Raw genomic sequence first — 21340 nt, 5'->3', positions numbered from 1 at the left:
GGAGTTGTTTGAAGAGCTCGTAAATTCTCCTCCTCCGCAGTTCCATAGCCTCCATAGCTTCCCAGACTAACGCTGGACTCCTTAAATTAGCCTATATCATTCTGAGTCAGCTATGGTTCTAACAAGACAGTGTTATAAGGAACTGGGTATATCACCTCTATATCCTGAGGAAAGCCTTTTAAGAAAAAAGCAGACCAAAATTCCAACTTTTTTTCAATCAAAAGGGGAAGGATTAAAAAACCCAGTAGACCCCCACCCACACGAATGGTCTTTGGATCATGCTTGGAACAGGTGGGAGGAAACACCAAATGATAAAGTGGCTGAAACAGACCTGGCAACGGAGTTGCAACAAGCAGCGTTAGCAAATAAGAGCCTCGTCGCCCACTCAGATCATGAACCACCTCAGGAGCAGGGGCCTTTAAGTGGAAACCCTGATTCTGGACTAAATGTGCCCAGTTCACCTCCCTCACAGGAATGGGATAAACAGCAAGGCAACATCGGATTACAATTCACGCACAGCCACTTTTACCTTCTGTCTGGGATGTATGAAGACTTGTTTAGAAACTATTCTTCACAGATAAATAAAGACCTGAAGCTGATAAAAAACTTTCTATCAGAAAGCCTGAGCCTGCTTGCTACCTTAATTGAACTAATTAAGAGACAAGAAAGGCCTCCACCTCATGAATCAAATAATAATATATCCAATGATAATAAATGCCAGTCAGGCACTGAAGTCACGGAAATTAACTCCTCTACACCTCGACAGAAGGAAAGTCCCCTTGTGGTCAGGAAACTGTCCTTAAAGAGAAAGCGACAGGTACAAAAAAAGAAAAAGCCCAAGAATATCAAAATGGGCCGCCGCTCCGGAAAATTGTACTACCAGACCAGGAAAATGAACTTCCCAAAGCTCTTCAAATTGCTGGAGGACTCAATAACAAACAACCCTTCCACAATAACGAAGAAAACTGTCCAAAAGCCAAGCTCTTCAACAAAACACTCTCTGGCCGTGCTACAAAACAGTATAGAACCTACACTGCTACCAAGCGATGACTCTGAAAAACAAAAGGACCCCTCGACGCTTAAGCAAACAAGTTTACATAAGATGTCCGAAGGAATCATTGCCCATTCAAATCAATCCAAAAAGGTGTGTGATAAATTAATCCAAAATGGCTGGAATTTAATTTTAAACAAGCATAAACTTGTTTTTACAATCCCACACAATAATAGAAACTTCCTAATGTACAACCACAGGGAAAGTAACTTTCGGACGAAAATTGACCTTGCTATTGGGGGCTTTATGAGATTAGACAATATTAGAAAGGTAACATTTCTCTCAAATGATAAGTTATACAGCAGGGCAGTGGTGACTTTTAAAGACTGGATGGCAGTTAAGCAAGTATTATCAAACAGAGATAAATTCCTGAAGTCTGGACTGCGGATAAATCGCCTTTTTGAAAACATTGGAGCTCCCTCACCAGTTTTAGAGAACTACAAGTCTGGCAGATCCAACATTGGTTCTACAGAGTCTAGCAGTATGGCAAATCTTAAGTCTTCACAATCAGACACAGTTATAGCCTACACCCGGGAGGTCAAGCTCCCCAAAACTCAAATATCTATTAACAAGCCCAGCAAGGTGGAAAATCCTAAGCCACCACAGCCAGACATTACAAAAAATGAAACCCGCCTCCAGGATAATCCTAAATCACCACACCCAGTCACTGTTAAAACCCATCTCCATGAGAATAAGCCCCCCAAACCCCAAACATCATTTAGCAAGGAAGGAAATGATTTTATTCTAAAGAATGGGCAATGCCTGATGGCCAATCTAGAGCAACTTCAGCAGTCTCAGGATACACTGATCGATGAACTCTCGGCCCTAAGAAAACATATTTTCCTTCTAGCTCCTCCGGCCCCTTTGGATTATTATTACGCCAATCACAAAACAAAGCCCCTATCTAATGAGGAGTGGTTGGCATGTCAATACCTGACCCCGGAAGAAATGGGCCCCCCAACACTTCCTTCAACACCAAAATTGACAACACACCAAGTTGAACTGGTGCAGCCTAGGCCTGGAAATGGTTCAGTCTTTGTGGACAAACTTGGCACTTTAGAAACCATTCAGGCAGAAGACTGACACAGGAACCCAGGGGACGGGTGCCTTGATGGACAAACTGTGCACTTTAATTTAATCCGGGATGTGGCGGGAGGGGCTATACTTATACCTATTGGAGATGTCTGTCCATCCGATTCTACATATCATCATTATATCCTTCCTATTCAAGAGACTGGGCCTAGGGCAGATCTGTTATTGAAGGGACATCACTCCTTTGGGGAGGACGCTGACACGGGGCTAGGGATCACCACTGTCGATGGGCGAGGGAGGTATGGTGGTGGGGGTAGATTTCACAGACGAAGGGTTTTGAGATGTGGTGATGCTCGAATCCCTTCCAATCTACGCCCCATCCCGAGGGACGAGGGTAGGGTGAGCAGGGATTATCCACCTCCGTCACTGGTGTTGTGCAATGCCAGGTCCATAGGCAATAAAACCGCCACTATGCGAGACTTTTTTATCTCACTGGGGGTTGACCTGGCTTGTGTGACGGAGACCTGGGTACGTGAAGGTGAAGTAGTTGCATTACATGAAATAACACCCCCTGGGTTCTCCATCCTCCACCAGTCACGGACTGTGGGTCGGGGGGGAGGGGTGGCGTTGTTAATCCGGGAGGATTGCTCTTTCAGGGCTCTGCCATCACCATCAATCACCGGCATTGAATGTGTTGGCCTAGTGTGGGGCACCAAGGAGGGCTTGGCTGTCTGGCTGGTGTACCGACCACCCAGCGCACCAGCAGCCACCCTGTCGGACCTGTTGGAGGTGGTGGCCGGCTGGGCCTTGGAGTTCCCTAACTTATTGGTTTTGGGGGACTTCAACATCCATGCTGATGCCACCCCCTCCTCACGGGTTCCGGACCTGGTGTCTTCCATGGCGACATTAGGGCTCTCCCAGTTTGTTTTGGGTCCCACACACCAAGCAGGCCACACGCTGGATTTGATTTTTGGTGCAGGTATAGATGTGATCATGTCCCCAATTATGGAAGTGCCATGGTCTGATCACTACGCTCTGAAAGCCAGGATTGACTTACCGCCTCTGCCCCGCTTGGGTGGTGAGCCGATTTGGGCTCGTCCGCGAAGGCTGATGGATCCTGATAGATTCCGTCAGGCTTTACGGGACCCTGCTCCCCCTGGTGGCTCGTTAAATGAGCTGGTCGAGAACTGGAATAACCGGCTCTTGGCGGCCATTGATGAGATCGCACCTAAGCGCCCTCTGCAACCCCGCCGAAACCGGGCCCCTTGGTTCACCGAGGAACTTCGGAAAATGAAGCGGGACCTCAGACGGCTTGAGCGAGTATGGCGGCATACTCGCGACGGAGCCTCAAGAACATCTTATAGGTCGCTTATGAAAACCTACGAGATGGCGGTGAAAACCACAAAGAAGTCTTACTTCTCAGCTTCCATCGCATCCGCTAGCTCTCGCCCGGCACAACTTTTTCGAACAATCAGGTCTCTAACAACCCTTGAGGATCAGTCAAATTTAGGTACTAATTCGACCCATAGCTGTGAGGCATTTGCGAGCTTTTTTGCGGAGAAAGTCTTGACACTTCGCCGTGACCTTTCTGCCAATTTTGATACAATAGCGGAACTAGAGGCCCCTCGACTGTCTTCGAGTTTAGTATTGGACCATTTCGACCACATACTCCCCGCTGATGTAGACAGATTCCTCCAGGCTGGGAGGCCCACCACTTGCTCCCTAGACCCCTGCCCGTCCTGGCTGATTAGAGCGTGTCCAGACGAGGTACGGGGCCCCCTGGTTGAGATTATCAACTTGTCTCTCAGTTCAGGGACTTTCCCAGAGGAGTTGAAGGAAGCAGTGGTGCGTCCGCTCTTAAAGAAAGCATCGTCAGATCCGCTAGATCTATCCAATTATCGCCCTGTTTCAAATCTTCCATACTTGGGTAAGATAATTGAAAGAGCGGTTGCCGAACAGCTCGGTAGGTTTCTGGATGAAACATTGGCTTTAGATCCATTCCAGTCCGGCTTTCGTCCCGGCCACGGGACCGAGACAGCACTGGTCGCCCTAACAGATGACCTCCGTAAACAGCTGGATCAAGGCGGGTCGGGGCTGCTGATTCTTCTAGATCTGTCAGCCGCCTTCGACATGGTCGATTATGAGCTTTTAGACCACCGCCTTGCCGACGTGGGGATTCAGGGTACAGTCCAACAATGGCTGCGTTCCTTTATCTCAGGTCGGGGACAGAGGGTGGCGCTAGGGAGGGGGTTGTCACCGCGGCACTCCTTGGTGTGTGGAGTCCCGCAAGGTGCAATCCTTTCCCCAATGCTTTTTAATATCTTCATGCGCCCCCTTGCCCAGATTGTCCGGAGTTTTGGGCTGGGTTGTCATCAATATGCTGATGACACCCAGATTTATCTGTTGATGGATGACCGTCCTGCCTCGGCCCCGGACACATTGACCAAGTGCCTGGAAGCTGTTGCTGGATGGCTACGTGGGAGTCGGCTGAAGCTAAATCCTTCGAAGACAGAGGTCCTCTGGCTGGGTCGGGATGACATGGGGCGGGGGGGCCAACTTCCATCTTTCGCTGGGGCCCAATTAGTGTCAGCCCCTTCTGTCAAGAGCTTGGGGGTAACCTTGGATGCCTCCCTTTCCATGGAGGCACAGGTTGCAACCACAGCCAAGGTGGCATTTTTCCATCTCCGCCGCATTAAGCAGTTGGTCCCCTATCTCTCTCAACCTGATCTAGCCACAGTGATCCATGCGATGGTCACCTCTAGGCTTGATTATTGTAATTCGCTCTACGCGGGGCTGCCCTTGAAACTGACCCAGAAACTCCAGCGGGTGCAGAATGCCGCGGCGAGGCTCCTTACGGGGTCCCGGCTGCGGGATCATATTCATCCAGTGCTTTACCAACTGCACTGGCTCCCGGTGGAGTACAGGATCAGGTTCAAGGTGCTGGTTTTGACCTTTAAAGCCTTATGCGGCTTAGGACCCTCGTACCTACGGGACCGCCTCTCCTGGTATGACCCACAGAGGACATTACGGTCCACAAATAATAACATATTGGAGATCCCGAGTCACAAGGTGGCTAGGCTGGCCTCGACCAGGACCAGGGCCTTCTCAGTACTGGCCCCGACCTGGTGGAACGCTCTGTCCCAGGAGACTAGGGCCCTGCGGGATTTGTCATCTTTTCGTAGGGCCTGCAAGACAGAGCTGTTTCGTTTGGCCTTCGGACTGACGCAGTCTGACCCCACGGTTACCCTCCCCTAAGGTTTTATTTATAATGGTTTTATCTTATTCGTAGATTTTTAATTTTAAAATTGAATTTTAACATTGTATTATTCTGTTGTTTTAACTGAAATGTTTCTTTTATATTTGTGTTGATATTATTTGTTGTTAGCCGCCCTGAGCCCGGTCTTGACTGGGAAGGGCGGGGTATAAATAAAAATTATTATTATTATTATTATTATTATCCTGAGCTCTGTCGGGGTGAAGTCGGTCCAGTCTAGTTGCAAGGCGCCGGCCCATGAGTAGTTCAGCTGGGCTCCGGCCCGTCGTTGTGCTTGGGGTGCTGTGCTGTGCTAGAAGAAATGCGGCAAGGTGGTATTCCCAGTCCCCTTGTGTTATGCGGCGGAGGCTGTCCTTGGTGGTCCGCACCATGCGCTCCGCTTGGCCATTGGTGGCAGGGTGGAATGGTGCTGAGCGGATGTGGCGGATGGCGTTCTGCGCTGTGAAGGTCTGGAACTCCTCTGACGTGAATGCGGTTCCATTGTCCGAGACGAGGGTGTCAGGGAGCCCGTGGGTTGCAAACAGCTTACGTAGTACCCGGATGGCTGCCGCCGTAGAAGTGGACGGTACCAGTGCGACCTCCAGCCATTTGGTGTAGGAATCCACCACTATGAAGAATGTTTTTCCCTGGAAGGGGCCAGCGAAGTCCACGTGCAAGCGTGACCATGGATGTCGGGCGGACTCCCAGGGCTGGACTGGGGCCCTTGGGGGATCCGGGCGGGATTCTTGGCAGGTCTGGCAGTGTTGGACCCAGGCCTCTATCTCTCTGTCAATCCCCGGCCACCACACATAACTCCTGGCAAGGGCCTTCATCCTCACTACCCCTGGGTGTGTCTCGTGTAGGGCTGTGAGGACCCTTTTGCGGAGGGGCTGGGGAACAACGACCCTGCTTCCCCATAACAGGCACCCCTTGTGGGCCGACAGTTCATGTTTGCAGTTTGTGTAGCCAGCGAATTCTGGCCCGGGGCTGCTGCTGGGCCATCCTCGCCACACCCAGTCCAGGACCCGGGAGATGACCCTATCTTTTGTGGAATGGTGCGCAACTTCTTGTGCCTGAATGGGTCGGTCGGGGAGCAGCTCCAGGGTCATAACCTCTTGCGCAGGCGCTGGGTCGGGGCCTGTTTCTGGTAGTGGTAGCCTGCTGAGTGCGTCTGCGTGGCCCATCGCCTTCCCAGGGCGGTGGATTAGTGCATACTGGTAGCCGGCAAGGAAAATTGACCACCTGAGGACACGTGGAGACAACACTTGGGGGGTCTGCTTCTCGGGGGCAAACAGGCCAAGCAACGGCTTGTGGTCAGTCACTATGGTAAAGGGCCGCCCGTACAAGAAATCATGGAATTTTTTTACGCCCTTCACGATTGCCAGACCCTCCTTGTCAATCTGTGAGTAGTTTCGTTCGGCTGCAGCAAGCGTCTGGGAGAAGTATGCCACCGGCACCTCTCTTCCATCCGGGAGTTGGTGTCCCAGGACAGCGCCGATGCCATAGGGAGAGGCGTCGCATGCCAGCACCACTGGCAGCCTCTCGTCGAAGTGTGCCAAGACCGAGTTCGAGACGAGCAAGTCCTTGACTGCCTGGAATGCGGCCCTTTGTCGCTGGCCCCACACCCAAGGGGCCCTTTTATCTAGGAGTCTGTGTAGGGGCTCCGCTACCGCTGCCTTATGGGGAAGGAAGGCATGGTAAAAGTTCAATAGTCCCAAGAATGACTGAAGTTCGGGCTTGCTCTTGGGCGCTGGGGCCTCACAAATGGCCCGTACCTTGTCACCGGTTGGATGGACCCCTTCTGCGTCCACCTTAAATCCCAGAAAGTCCACCTGCGGCACTCCCAGTAAACACTTTTCCCGCTTCACCTTGAGGCCCGCCGTCTGGAAACGGTGCAGGACGGAGCGGAGGCGGTCCTCAAATTCCTCTGGTGTGGGCCCGGCGATCAGTACATCATCGAAGAAGGGGGTGACGCCAGGAATCCCTTTAAGGAGAGAGTCCATTAGATTCTGGAATATGCCTGGTGCCACGCTAACGCCAAATTGCAGCCGCTTTACTCTGAATGCCCCTCTGTGCGTCACAATCGTCTGAGCCTCTGCTGTGGCTTCGTCCACAGGCAACTGTTGATACGCTTGGGCCAAGTCCAGTTTGCCAAAGATTTTTGACCCAGCCAGGGTGGCGAGGACATGGCTGACCACTGGCACTGGGTATGCATGGGCCGTGAGAGCCTTGTTTATGGTGCATTTGTAGTCTGCACAGATGCGGACCGAACCGTTAGGCTTGACGGGTGTGACAATTGGAGTTTCCCAGGGGGCGTTGGGCACCGGCTCCAGCACTCCTTGCTCCACGAGCCGGTCCAATTCCTCGTCTATGCGGGGTTTCAGGGCGAACGGGACCCGGCGGGCCTTGTGCCTGATGGGTCGTACAGCGGGGTCTAGCTGTAGGGCAATGGGGGGTCCTGTATATCGTCCCAATGCCCCATCGAAAACCCCTGGAAACTCTTTGCATATGGCGTCCACGTCCACTTGTAAGCTAGTGCGGTTCACCCCGGTAACGGCTAGCCCCAGAGGTCCAAACCATGCCAGTCCCAGTAAGCTAACGTAGGGGCCCTTAACTACCAGCAAGTCCAATTGTTGCTTTCGCCCTCGATATTGCACCCTGAAGGTCCCCACCCCCATTGTAGGGACCTTACGTTTCTGGAAGTCCCGGAGGGTGAATGGGGCCGGCCTTAGTTTGGGACCCCCATTAGGGCACAGTTCCCTTAATGTTCGGGCCGAGATTATGGATAGAGTTGAACCCGTGTCCAGCTCCATGCGGCATGGGGCTCCCTCTATCTGTACCTCTATATAAATTTTCTCTGTGCTGGGATGGGGCAACTGGAATACCTGGTAGTCCGTGATCTCCGTCGAGTTGCCTTGGTGCATGGTGCCGTGTGACCTGGGGCTCCTGGATCGGTCATCTGATGCTTGTCGACGGGTGAGTCGAGCCCGACACACCCGGGCGATGTGTCCCAATTTTCTGCACTGCCTGCACTCTGCGTTGCGGAAACGACAGGTCCTCCTCTCGTGGTTCTCCCCGCAGCTTGCACAGTTCCCTCCTTCTCGTCGAGGCTGCTGTGGTGTGTGTGCTGCTTGAGTGCGCCGCTGTACTCGGTGTACTTCCTCCCTGTCAGATTCGGATTCGTCGGTGAGGTCTTCGTGGTAGACCCTCGGTTGGGATGGCGGGGCCGGTCGTGCCTCTTGCGTTGACCTCTCGGCGGCTTCGGTTGCCAGGGCTTCCTCCAGAGCAATCTGGAACGTGAGGTCTTTTTTGGCGTAGAGGCGTCGTTGCAACATCTCGTCCCTCAGGCCACCGACGAGGCGGTCACGAAGCATGTTCTCCAACTCTGAGAAGTTGCATAACCGGGCGGCTTGGCGGAGGGAGGTCACAAACCCAGTTATGGTTTCCCCTGGGGCTTGCCGCTTTGCGTAGAAGGCATTTCGGCAAGCTACCACCGAGGGCTGTGGTGAAAAGTGCTCCTTCAGCCGTTCCATTATTGTTTTGTAAGAGACGGTAGCGACATCTCTAGGTGCAAGGAGAGCCCGGGCGATTTCAAACGTCTCCTCTCCACAGACGCTGAAGAATGTCGCCCTCTTCATGGCATCGTTGGTGACTTCTTTCGCTTGCAGGAGGAAGTTGAAACGGGCGGCGTACCCTTCCCAGTCTCCTGATGCTGGTTTGAATGGCAAGAAGCTGCTGTCGGTTGCCATTCTGGGTTCCTTGGGTCCTGGAGCTGAAGCCTGGATGCACGGTGCGATGCAGCGGTGCAGCAGGTGGCGGTGCTGTGGTGCAGTGCGTGGTGGCGGTCAGCTCAGCAGGATCCCACCTTCGTCGCCAGTGAAATATACTCGGAGTCGAGAGTGAATTTCATGCTCTTTATTCAGCTCATATTCATCAAGGAGAAGAAGAGAAGACGAATGGCTCTTTTCCCAAAACCATCTGCTTATATACATTATTTACACAATGGGCCTTGCGTGATTGGCTACTTCAGGGCTACACCTGTGGGCCAATTATATTGTGGATTGACTTCTGCCTGCAGCCTGATTGGCTGCTCCTACAGGCCAATCAGGTAGCAGATTCACTTCTGCCAGCCGCCTGATTGGCTGCTCCAGCAGGCCAATCAGGTTGCGGATTCACTTCCACCTGGAGTTGGATTGGGTAGCTCCCGCTGATTCTGAATCCTATTGTTCTAGGATTCAGCTCAGTACATAACAGCTTTCTTGCTGGTTTCATTTTATTTGTACCAATAAAGCAGAATGTGGATTAATTACTGTTTTAACAAGGTTTGAGAATTGGAATTAATTATTAGTTCTTTGCAGGCAGCTTTCATAGCAACATGATACACAGTTTCTAATAAATTTAGAATGAAATCAGCTTTCTTTCTTTTTTTATTGAGGCACTCTAGTCAGCCCATCTGGCAGAGTTCAGAGTTATATGTCATTCTCCCTAGTAATAAAGTATGAAAAAGTTGAGTTTCTCCTCGATTCTTTTTTCCCCTGCTGAACTCAGGCATGTATATTTTATTGTTTCGGGAAGGTCTATTGCTCAGTTTTAAGTACTTCATTTAAATCATGACTGGGGAACTATCAGGACCAAGAGTCAAATGCTCTCCTCAGAGTCTCTCTCGCTGGTCCTCAGAATCCTACTCTGCCACTCCCTTGACTGGTTTTGCCTAGCTGGAACGCGTTCTTGAACTGTGATCATGTCTGTTGCTTGCCTGGCCGGGTGGGTGTCTAGAAACCTGTGATGTTTTTGTGACTGTCATATAATAGCCTGTTGTGCACAGATAAAACTCTGGCCATGTCCACCCTGGCATGCAACCCTGGAAGGTTGCCCATGACAGAATGTGGACCTCAGGCTAAAAAACTTTCCACACTCCTAATTTCGCGCTTAAAGTCTGTACATACCTATGCAGATGGATTAACTGAGATAGGTACTTAAGGAAACAACAACTGTAGCACATATGGCATTATAAGAGGGATACTGTAGGTGTATTTTTGGATTTGATTATTGATGCTAAATTCAGAGAGAGCTAGAAAAATGAACAGGTATGCCTGTTAATATTTTTATAGTGAAAGGGACAAAATGCACCAGCTGAGATTGCATTTGAAAAATAAAATGGACAAAAATTAATGGAAGCAGAAGCAACATATGAATTACTGGTTTAACTATAAAATGAAAAATGGGAGTAATGATGTGTAGGAATTATGCAGGGCAGAACAGATTTGTCTACTTCAAGGGTGGGGAAAACATAATGGAATAGGGAAAAGAAAATAGTGGGCTTGGTTATATGATTATTGTCAAGAGCTCTGCATGATGCAGTGCTGCCAGTCAAAATAGCAGGGGATAGGCATAAAAGATTTGGTAGCTGAGCTATGCTTACAAAGAAAGAGGGGGGAAATGGATGAGGTGACTACCTGACACTAAAAGCATATGGAATTTTATATCATGAGTCTAATATATTTTCTCCTTGAAAGACTGATTAGAACCATAACAATATAGGTGGCTTTCAAGTCAGCTTTGGAAAATTTGTCTGTGTTCTAAAATTCAGTATGGAAAGCTTCTGCTTCAATAAGCTTCTGGCATCTGTTAATAAAAAGGTCAACAAACTGAGCTTTGGTACAGGGAATTATTATTAATAAGATTTATTTGTATAATATTAATTTATTTGGAACTTTAGAGTCTACTTTATAGGCCCAGGTGACCCCCAAAGTAGATTACAGTAATCCTCAGAATAAAATACGTAAAATCATAATTTTCACTGTTTATTATTATTTAAATGTTTACACTATACAAAAATAGGAAACAAATCTGTCCACATTTGGATGACTTATCAGTTACAAAATCAGTTTTTCTGAAAGGTTTTTTTTTCTAATCACAGAAGGGTTACTGCCATGGTTATCTAAAAAAATACCAGGCAATTCTGTGAAAACCTAGGGATAATAATAATAATAATAATAATAATAATAATAATAATAATAAATTTAATTTATACACCACCCTATACCCGGAGGTCTCAGGGCAGTTCATAGAATAAAATCAAAATATAAAACCACTCAATACATAATCAAAATAAAAGCAACAACCTAATATCCCCTCCCCCCCCAAAAAAAACCCCACATTTTAAAAGGGCGTAGAATGTCAATCAAATCAACCAAAGGCCTGGTTAAAAAGGAACTTTATTGCCTGGCCCCTAAAGGTGTATAATGAAGGTGCCAGGTGAACCTGGAGTTTTCCACAGATGGGGAACCACTGCAGAGAAGGCCCATTCTTGTGTTGCCAGCCTCTGGACCTCTCAAGGAGGAGGCACACAAAGAAGTGCCTCAGAAGGTGATCTCAGGGTCTGGGTAGGTTCATATGGAAAGAGGCAATCCTTGAGGTATTGCGGTCCTGATCTGTTTAAGGCTTTATAGGTCAAAACCAGCACTTTGAATTGGGCCCAGAAACTAATTGGTAGCTAGTGCAGTTGGACCAGGATCGGTGTAATATGCTCAACCTGGCTGCTGAATTTTGCACTAGCTGAAGTTTCCGAACCGTCTTCAGAGGCAGCCCTACGTATAACGTATTGCAGTAATCTAACCTTGCGGTTACCAGAGCATAGACAACAGTAGTTAGGCTATCCCTGTCCAGATAGGGCCGGGGTGTAGCTGGGCCACGAGCCGAAGCTGATGGAAGGCACTCTGGGCCACTGAGGCTACCTGAGCCTTGAGCGACAGCAAAGGATGCAGGAGTACCCCCAAGCTACAAACCTGCTCCTTCAGAGGAAGTGTAACCCCATCAAGAGCAGACCATCTCCCACCCATCCGGTCTAGGAAACTACTCAGTAACAGTGCCTTAGTCTTATCTGGATTGAGTTTCAGTTTGTTGGCTCTCATCCAGTCCATTACCAAGGCAAGACACTGGTCCAGCACTTCCACTGTCTCACCAGCAGATGTAAAGGAGAAATGGAGCTGAGTGTCATTAGCATACTGCTGACAATGTACTCCAAACCTCCAGAGAACCCCATCCAGCAATTTCATGTAGATGTTAACCAACGTTGGGGATAGGATTGATTTCCACATTGCAGAACCCCACATTGAAGGTTCCATGGGACCTTCTCCAAGCAACACCCTCAGGGAATGACCATATAAGTAGAACTGTCACCCACCCCTAGTTCGGATAGTCACAAGTTCAAAAGGATACCATGGTTGATGGTATTGAAAGCCACTGATAAAGTAATTGCTTGGTCATTTCTCAGAAGTTCACTAAAAATTGGGGCTGGCAGGCATGTCTGGGATGCCTGATTCAGCCTGAGAATTGCATCTTTAAAGTTTAGGGACTTTAGGGACTATAAAGAAGGTGGTCCTTAAGATATCTTTGTCCCAAACTTTGTAGAGCTTTAAAAGTCAATATAAGCACAGTGAAATTCACCCATAAATGAACTGTTTGTGTAGTTCTCTAAGAACACCTGACATACATTTTCTGTGATAAGATCCAGTAGCAGCTTCCTGGCCTCTGTATCCTTAGCTTTTAAAAGTACCTCCCTCCCCCCCTCTCCCCCTCTCCCCTGCTTCCAACCCAGCAAACAGAAGCCATTGAAGACAGCTCTTTCCAGTCAGCTGGCCTAAGGCCAAAATACATTCCTCAATGGACTGCCCAAAGATAGCAGGGAGAAAAAAACCAAGACCTTTACTGTCACAGTACTGAGACTTTGTTGCTGTCCCACATATATTATTCTAGTCACCTCTGTTTTGTACTAATTTAACATTAAATCTCTTCTGCTGTGCTGTTACCCTTTCTTCCACTCTTGATTGAAGAGACCCTTTTGGAGCTTTCAGTCTACTTGGGATTTCTCCTAGTTTGCCCTTATCTGCAAAGTTGGCTTTCTCGTCCTCTACTTTTATTCCATATAATTCATGGAAAAAAATCACTGGGGTGCCAACAGATATTCTTCAGGACCCATAATGTTTATCATGGACTCTTAGAATTATATAGTTGGAAGAGACCCCAAGGGTCATCTTGTCTAACCCCCTGCAAGGCAGAAATCTCAACATGTGGTCTCCCATCCAATTTGAAACCATTCTGGATGTTGCTTAGCTTTGCAAACATGCTAGTAGGTTTATTGCAGCGCTGCTCTTTTCTCCATAGAAAAACTATATACTTGTCCTTTCTCCTCCTTATTTTTTTTAACCCATTAAGGTTCCTTAATGAAATCTGCCATCTTATGCAGCTACTGAATATTTTGGGGGTAACAGACTTACCAAAAGCTTTTTGACAAAGTCACACAAATGTAAGAAAAGGCTAAAATCATGTACAACATTCGTGCATAAATAGAACATTTGTTTTCCATCCCCCAAATCGCAGTACAGTGAGGACATGTGGTACAACTAAACACTTCCCACCATTTGATATTAATCCTGCTCCACGGTCATATGAGAAGGGAAACATTTCCTGCACACATTTCCATTTCTGTATAGTATCTTCAGAATGCAGAGTATATTTTCTGTGTGTGCCCATGAAAAACCTCTTGTTAATTAGGAGGTCAAGAAGTTACACGGTATTTGAAGATGATAAATACTTCAGTACTTTCATCTTCAAGAATTTCAATTATTGCATATGTAAATTTTTGGCCTGGGGAACAGGTATAATAAAATTATGGAATACTAGATTTTTTAAATTATGGAATTATGGAATACAAGGCGGGTGCCACTACCGAGAAGGCCCTCTGCCATGTTCCCTGTAACTTCATTAGGCTTTTAGGGTGATTCCCTCTTTAAGCACACCCCAAGGGTTTTCATACTCATGCAAACCTTGGAATTCTCCCATGCCTGCTTATATTTCCCTCCTGTGCATCGATGGTGCCACTTTGTCCCACCTCTGAACTTTACAGTATTTCCAAAGGAGGAGGAAGTGATGATCAGAAGATCATCGTAATACTGGGAGAGTAGGTAATGAAAGTGTAGGTGACATTCAGTTTTGGTAACTACCGTGTTTCCCCCTTTTTAAGGCGTAGTCATAAAATAAGCCATAGCAGCATTTCTAAGCATTTGAGAAATATAAACCGTACCCCGAAAATAAGCCATAGTGATAGGCGCTGTGCGGAAGAGATCACTGAGCTCCCCGAGTCAGCAGCAGCAACGCCGGCCGCAGCAGTGTTTGCTGAGTCCTTTCTTGCTTTTGGGACTTGGTTACTGTGCTGGCTTGGGATGGTGTGTGTGCAATTGCTGTTGCTGCTTCGTGTTTTTCAGCTGGATTCTCTGGGTTCTAAGCACTTTCCCCCGTTTGTTTGTGAAGCAGCACTCGGCTGCAGCCCCTGCCTCTCCCGACGGCTGCATGAATGCGAGGCTGGAGTTGATCGCTATCTCCTTTTCCATTTCTTTTGTCTTTGAGCACCCGGCCCCGCCCCCTCTCCCCTTCGTGGAATGAAGAACAGAGTTTTAGCAGCATTTCCTCATTATAAAAAAAAGGTCAGGAACTTTTACTTTAACCTCAAAAATGGGATATTTCCTCTCTCTAAAAACAACTCTGACCTGAACACCAATAAAACGGGGGTAGATCACCTCCAGTTTATAAATCCGCAAGTAGATCGCAGTCTCTTGGAAGTTGGGCTCTATACTTTGGCTGATTGCAAGCCTTTGCATCTTTAAAAAACAAAAACCATGCGCTTCTCAGTCTTAATTTTCCTTTAATTCATCCCCCTATACCCTCCTCCAACCATTGTCTCCTTCCATTCCTTACCCCCCTCCCTCTCTCCCCACTTCCCTCACTCCTGTGCGATCTCATTTAGTCATATACTTGCTTTTTCTGTTGTGTTGTCTATTTTATATTTAATATTATTACCCTTTATGATGTTATTTTTCCCCTTGCGATAATTATTTATTTTTTATCTTTAACTAACTTTCCTTTCCATATTTTTCCATATATAACTCAACACTTTCCCATTCCTTCTTAACTCTTTGGATAGAGTGCCCCCCCCATTATTGTTGTTAATTTTACAATTCCTGGATTTTTTATGGAACCGAACAGCTCGGGTGCTTCAGAATGTGCCTTCTGTTGCTACAGGGCTATGGGGCTTCACTATTTGACCCCCCACCCCAGGTTGGGATTTTTAAAGTAGTTCTGTGGGTCCCAGGGCACAGAATCACCCCGATCCTTTCCTTTGTCTAAACAGACCTCTTCCCCCCTGACTTTGGAAGGCTGTGCTTCAAGGGTGATACCAGGGGTTTTTTAAGACCTGCGCCTCTTAAGGATTGTTACGGTCCATAACTTCCATTGCTTTCTACAGGGTTGGGGGTTTAAAGCACTGCCACCCCCACCCCACCCTGCAGGCGCTCGGAACTGGCAGCGCCAACAACGCGCCCAGCAATGTGCAGAAGAGAGCACCGAGCATCCTGAGCCAGTGGGTCCCAGTTGTACCAGCACTTTTTTAAAAAAAAAAAGACACCCCCTGAAAATAAGCCACTGTGTGTTTTTTTGAGGGAAAAAAGTTATAAGACGGTGTCTTAAAAAAGGGGAAACACGGTATGGCTATTCTTGCACACTAGCATCTCAATCCTATGCTTTAGCTCTGGTATATGCTTGCATGATTGGTGTGATCCCACCAAGACTCTGTTAATTTCAGAGGATGTTAGCATAACAGCCACAATCAAGAGAAGTTGTCTGCACAGTTCTCACCTCCACATAGCATCACATCAGGCTCCTTATGAAGTGAAGAAAACAGCTTGAAAATTCATAATGAGAGGCATTAGGGAAGAGAGAGAACAAACACCTCGTGTGGCATATATACAGTCTCTTGCATAAATGGACTCTCTGGATCATAGCCAATGTGATTTTGACTGAAGGGCAAGCATTCTTGTTGAACTATGTGAATGCGCTTTATATGCAGTATAAAGGCTCTTAAGAACCCTGATTGTAGAACAGCGCTACCACTTCACCATCATTTAACATGTATAAAAACCTAAATTGCACTAGGCTCTGTACAGGAATAAAAGTAAACAAGTTCCTGCCCACAGGATCATAATCATAACATTTCAATATATTTCATTATAGAAGACGATGCTTTGATAACTCCTTGGGTTCATTATTCTCATTCCACCCACAAAATGGGATTAAAAACCCAGTGGTGCAAAAACTGTATAGATAAGTTATAGAACAATCCTACACTTGCATTATGCTGGGCCAGGGGGTGATGGTGATAAGAGATACACCACAATTATGCCAGTGGAACAGCTGCTGTATTCAGTGTGTGCTTAGCCCAGCAGGGGAAGAGGAAAATGTATTACCAGGAAATACAAAAACAATGTAGACAAAGGGATGCACATCCTGGAATCTGCATCCATCAGGGCAAACATACAACAAGGCCCGCACACCATCAACACACAGAGGAAGCCAATGAACTTACTTCAAGACCCATACTGTTTATCATAGAACTGTAGAGTTGGAAGGGATCCCAAGGGTCATCTAGTCCAAGCCCCTGCAATGCAGAAATCTCAACTAGATCATACATGGCAGGTGGCCAGCCAGCCAAACTGTGCTTAAAAACCTCAATGGAAGGACACCTGAGGGAGTCCATTCAGCTGTTGAACAGCTCTTACTATCAGAAAGTTCTTCCTGATGTTTAGTCGGGATTTCCTCTCTTGTAACTGGAATCCATTGGTTCGGGTCCTGGCCTCCATGTGACAGCCCTTTAGATACTTGAAGATAGCTGTTCTATCTCCTCTTTCCCAGGCTAAACATACCCAATCCCTCAACTGTTCCTCGTAAAACTTGGTTTCCAGACCCTTGATCATCTTGGTCACCCTCCTCTGCACATGTTCCAGCTTGTCAATGTCATGGTGAGCAAGTATATCTAGGTGGGGCCCCTCAGGCAGGTGGTAATGATTAGTCCCCAAAGCAGGAGTGTGTGATGGGGCTGGCTGGTTGCCAGCATTCCCCAGCCCCTGTAAATCTTTGAGTTAACCTGCCAGGGGAGAGAGAACATGCTGTGTATTAGACTTGCTGTTTGATGTTCTGTAGCTGGGGCCAGAGAAGAAGCCAATAAAGCCTGATAACCCATTTGGTGCCTGCATGTGATTGAGCTTGGAGGGAGGACTCAGGAAAGCGACACCCTCCTTAAATTTTGGCACCCAGAACTGGACACAGAACTCGCATGTGTGGTCTTGACTATGGCAGATTTGACTGACCTGACTTGGTATAAAGTCTTTACTTGTTACAGCGAATTGACAAAAGGTCTCTAATTAACACATTTGTGAGGTATAAATTGTTGCTTTGTTTCAATGGGCCCAATGTTCACCCTTGCCTTAAGTGTTAATAATTCTCTTCTTTAAAATGTTCATTGATCTGTAAAGATACTGTTCTAAAGAAAATATCTCCTCTTATCTCTCATATATATATATATATATATATATATATATATATATATATATATATATAGTTTAATAAAACATGTCACTTTATCACAGTGATGGACAAGATTTCAGAATATTGGGTTGGCATAATGACGTCCTCTGAGCTTTCAATTACACAGAAGGCAGATAGCAATACAGTGGTACCTCGGTTTAAGTACACAATTGGTTCCGGAAGTCTGTACTTAACCTGAAGCGTACTAAACCTGAAGCAAACTTTCCCATTGAAAGTAATGGAAAGTGGATTAATCCGTTCCAGATGGGCCCGCGGAGTACTCAACCTGAAGCATACTTAATCCGAAGTATGAGTGTAATTGGTTCTGGAAGTCCGTACTTAACCTGAAGCGAACTCTCCCATTGAAAGTAATGTAAAGTGGATTAATCCATTCCAGAAAGGTCCGCGGAGTACTTAAACTGAAAGTACTCAAACCGAGGCGTACTTAGACCGAGGTATGACTGTAGTATGAACAAGTGATTAGGATTCTATAAGCGCTTTTCTTTCAAACCTAATTAAATGTCATCTAGAGTTGATAGCAGAATGCTGGGGTAGGAGCTGCAAGCTTTGAATGCTGCCTGGTCATTTATCTTCTAATCTAAGCAATATGTGGAATTGCAATGGACTCCCCATACTTCGGGAGATACAGCACACTTTAAAAAAAAAAGCATGTACAAGTCAGCAATTTTTATTTTGAAGGAAAAACAGCCCCACTGGGCCCCTGTTTTGATTGTGCCCCTGATGCAGCTTAGAGCTCTGTGAAAGTTGTGCACCAAATATTGCCCTTCCCAACTGCTAGTTGTCTTCAAAGTTGCTAAAAAGCATGAAAAGCAAAAGTAAACAAAGTTACATATGCATTGGTGCTATATAAATAAGTAATTATAAAAAGAACAGCTCAGGTTATACATATGAAAAGTTTATTATTGTTTGGTGCTATTCCATACTTTTTATTTAGACTTAAAACATTCAGATATCTAATAAAAAAGAGAATGATATTCAGTATTGGTCATACTCTGAGTAGGCCCATTGAAATCAATGGACTTTCTCCAAGTATGAATAACACTGGATATCACCTGGAATTTGTTACACTGTAAGTGATGATGATATGATGGACACAAAGATATACATAGAAAAATAATTTGATTCAAATCCATACTAAGAGGAGATTTCATTTTTATTTACCAATGTCATATCAGAAAAGTTGAAGTATATGGCTACAAGTATGGGAGATTTAAAAGAAACTAGTGATAATACTTTGTAGTTTTCTTTACATATGTATACTTTTTTTAAAAAAAGCAGCAATGTTCTAGATTTCTTACTGAGTAATTAAAAAAATATATTCTCACTTTGCAAAAAGTAGTACTGCAAGAATGAGCAAAAAAAATGAAAACAACTAACTCCTCCCCTCCCCCCAAAGGACACATAAGTTTACTGGATTTCTTACACTATATACATGATGCTACGGACTAATAGTGCTGCTATATTCTTTAAAAATTGGTAGGAATATATGATAGTAATGATATGCTGAGTCACCAATATGAGTTCAGTAGAAATATGTTCCAGGCACTATCAGAATATACTAAATTGTGCTTTTGAACTGTAGTAGCAACCATCCTGTCTAAAAGGCAGGATTTCGGTTCTAAGCCAAGATTCCTAAGATGAAGTGAAATTTATAGCCCAGTCTGATAAATGATGACTAATATGATTTTGCAGTGGACAATTTGAAATTACTCTTAAATTTTAGAACCCGAATGCTCCAAATATATACCCTAGATACATTTAAAACATAAAGTTCAGTATTTTAGAAGGGATAATACAGTTCAGAAAGTGAATTCTGCATGTTACATATTGTTGAAGTAAACAATTAGCTGCTTACTATATAATACAATCATACTACCCTATTATGGCTGCCGCTTCAGTGACTAAATTCCTGGGGTACTTCTGAGTAGACATATAGTCTAGCCTCTCCCTGATAGTGGTCAGCCAGATCAATTTTGCCTTAGGGTGTGGGATATTTTTAACATTAATTTTATAATCAGGCAAGCTGTTAATCCTCTGCTTTTCTAGATGATATATATTTTATTGTGAAATTTGTCTATTTTGCTATATCTTCTCTGTTTTTCTTTTCACTGTCACTCTATCCCATGGTTGATTGCAACACAAATTTGATGTCATTTCTGACATAAATTTATGTATGCTGTCAGTAAACTTTAATTTTCAAAATGTTTGCTTTTCTTTTAGGATACTGATACTACATAATTTGCCAGGTAGTTTAAAGAAAGATTAGAGACCTCTAATAGTTGATAGAACTTTTTTGTATTCTTATGTAATTCACACTCTTATCTTTTACATGGAAGTACAAAAATATAAACGATTGCATGTTCTCAGATTCAGAATTTTCAAAAATCCCTTATGCCATGGAGTTCACTATCACAGGAAACACTCTTGTCAGTGGTTCCTGAATAATTACCGTATTAAGGAGTCTAATTAATGGAATCTTGCAACTCTTCAGAATCCACCTGTCACTTCTAGCATCTGATCTCAATGTGAAAGAAACTGAGCATCTCATGCTGAATATCACTTATTGTCAAGTCATGGAAAGTAAACACAACATTCCTGTATCTAACACCCATGTATTAGGAATAATGCTTTTCACATAATCCATTTGCAATCCTCTACAATCATCTACCATCACCATCCCTTTCTCAAATCTATTATAGGAGGCATGTTTCTCCTGTAACCGTGAAGTGGAATGCCAGAAATCTTTCCCCCAGTGCAGTCTTTGTGCTTCAGATAAAACCCATTATAAGGTATGATATTCGTGTCCCACTTTGCAGGTTTAGAAAAGCAGGAACACGAATTCACTTGTACTTTTTCTACTCCTATTAGCATTCAAGTCTGCTTTTAGTATGTAACCGTATCTTCAGCAAAATGGTAATTTCAAGTATAGCTCCAACTTACAGTATTATAATATTGGGGGTGGACGCAATTATCTGTGCAAGAAACTGCAAAAGTATAGCGTAACAACTTGAAACTAGTATTATTTTATCTTCCTCTGAATCAAAACTTTTTGAAAGGGTCTTTTTATAGTGGTTTTTCCATTCTGTGTTATAGCTTTGTGTTCATACAGTTACCAGTGTTTAAGTGGGTGATTGGCACTGTTGAAGCAACCACCTAAAATGCAGACTTATTCCAGTGTAAATGTCCTAAATGTTACTTCACCAAGCAAGCAGATCAGATCTTGGGATCTGCTTTTTCCAGTAATAGTTGTTCCTCAATAGCTAAGCCATATTTAAGATAAAGCACTGCTGTATCTGGAACTACACGCTGTTGTTCATCGAGACACATTCTAGGGAATACTAGTGTCATGGAAGCTGGAATTTTGATCATTTCTCCAATAGGAATCTTTACTCTTCTCCAACAGGAGGTGGTGGTTGACACAGTTTGTATAGCCTGCCAAAAACAAAGAACAATTATAAAAGTGCTTGTGTTTTGTGAAAGTGTCTAAAACAGGCATCCCCAAACTTCAGCCCTCCAGATGTTTTGGACTACAATTCCCATCATCCCTGACCACTGGTCCTGTTAGC

The 21340-nt window shown here is 45.5% G+C and overlaps 2 protein-coding genes and 1 long non-coding RNA gene across 4 annotated transcripts in view; 2 read left to right on the top strand and 1 right to left on the bottom strand.

Annotated features, from left to right (window-relative positions):
• Nucleotides 1-21340, top strand: part of LOC148684856 (uncharacterized) — a 32649-nt gene that overhangs the window by 7522 nt on the left and 3787 nt on the right. The gene's annotated exons all lie outside the window — the stretch shown is intronic.
• Nucleotides 2411-20002, top strand: LOC148684857 (uncharacterized). The gene is made up of 2 exons (XM_088675993.1): nt 2411-3593; nt 19995-20002. The coding sequence occupies exons 1-2, from the start codon at nt 2555-2557 to the stop codon at nt 20000-20002; spliced, it is 1047 nt and encodes a 348-aa protein (XP_088532119.1). The 5' UTR covers nt 2411-2554.
• Nucleotides 18654-21340, bottom strand: part of PREX2 (phosphatidylinositol-3,4,5-trisphosphate dependent Rac exchange factor 2) — a 102824-nt gene continuing 100137 nt past the window's right edge. For both annotated transcript variants that reach the window (XM_035125053.3, XM_035125054.3), the window contains exon 40: nt 18654-21206. In XM_035125053.3, coding sequence (XP_034980944.3) covers nt 21161-21206 — 46 coding nt within the window. In that variant the 3' untranslated portion in view covers nt 18654-21160. The remainder of the gene's footprint in view (nt 21207-21340) is intronic.

The sequence above is a fragment of the Zootoca vivipara genome, chromosome 8 (genome assembly GCF_965207765.1).
Source record: "Zootoca vivipara chromosome 8, rZooViv2.hap1.1, whole genome shotgun sequence".
In the NCBI taxonomy this organism is placed as follows: Eukaryota; Metazoa; Chordata; class Lepidosauria; order Squamata; family Lacertidae; genus Zootoca; species Zootoca vivipara.
This window is presented reverse-complemented; position numbering and strand designations above follow the sequence as displayed.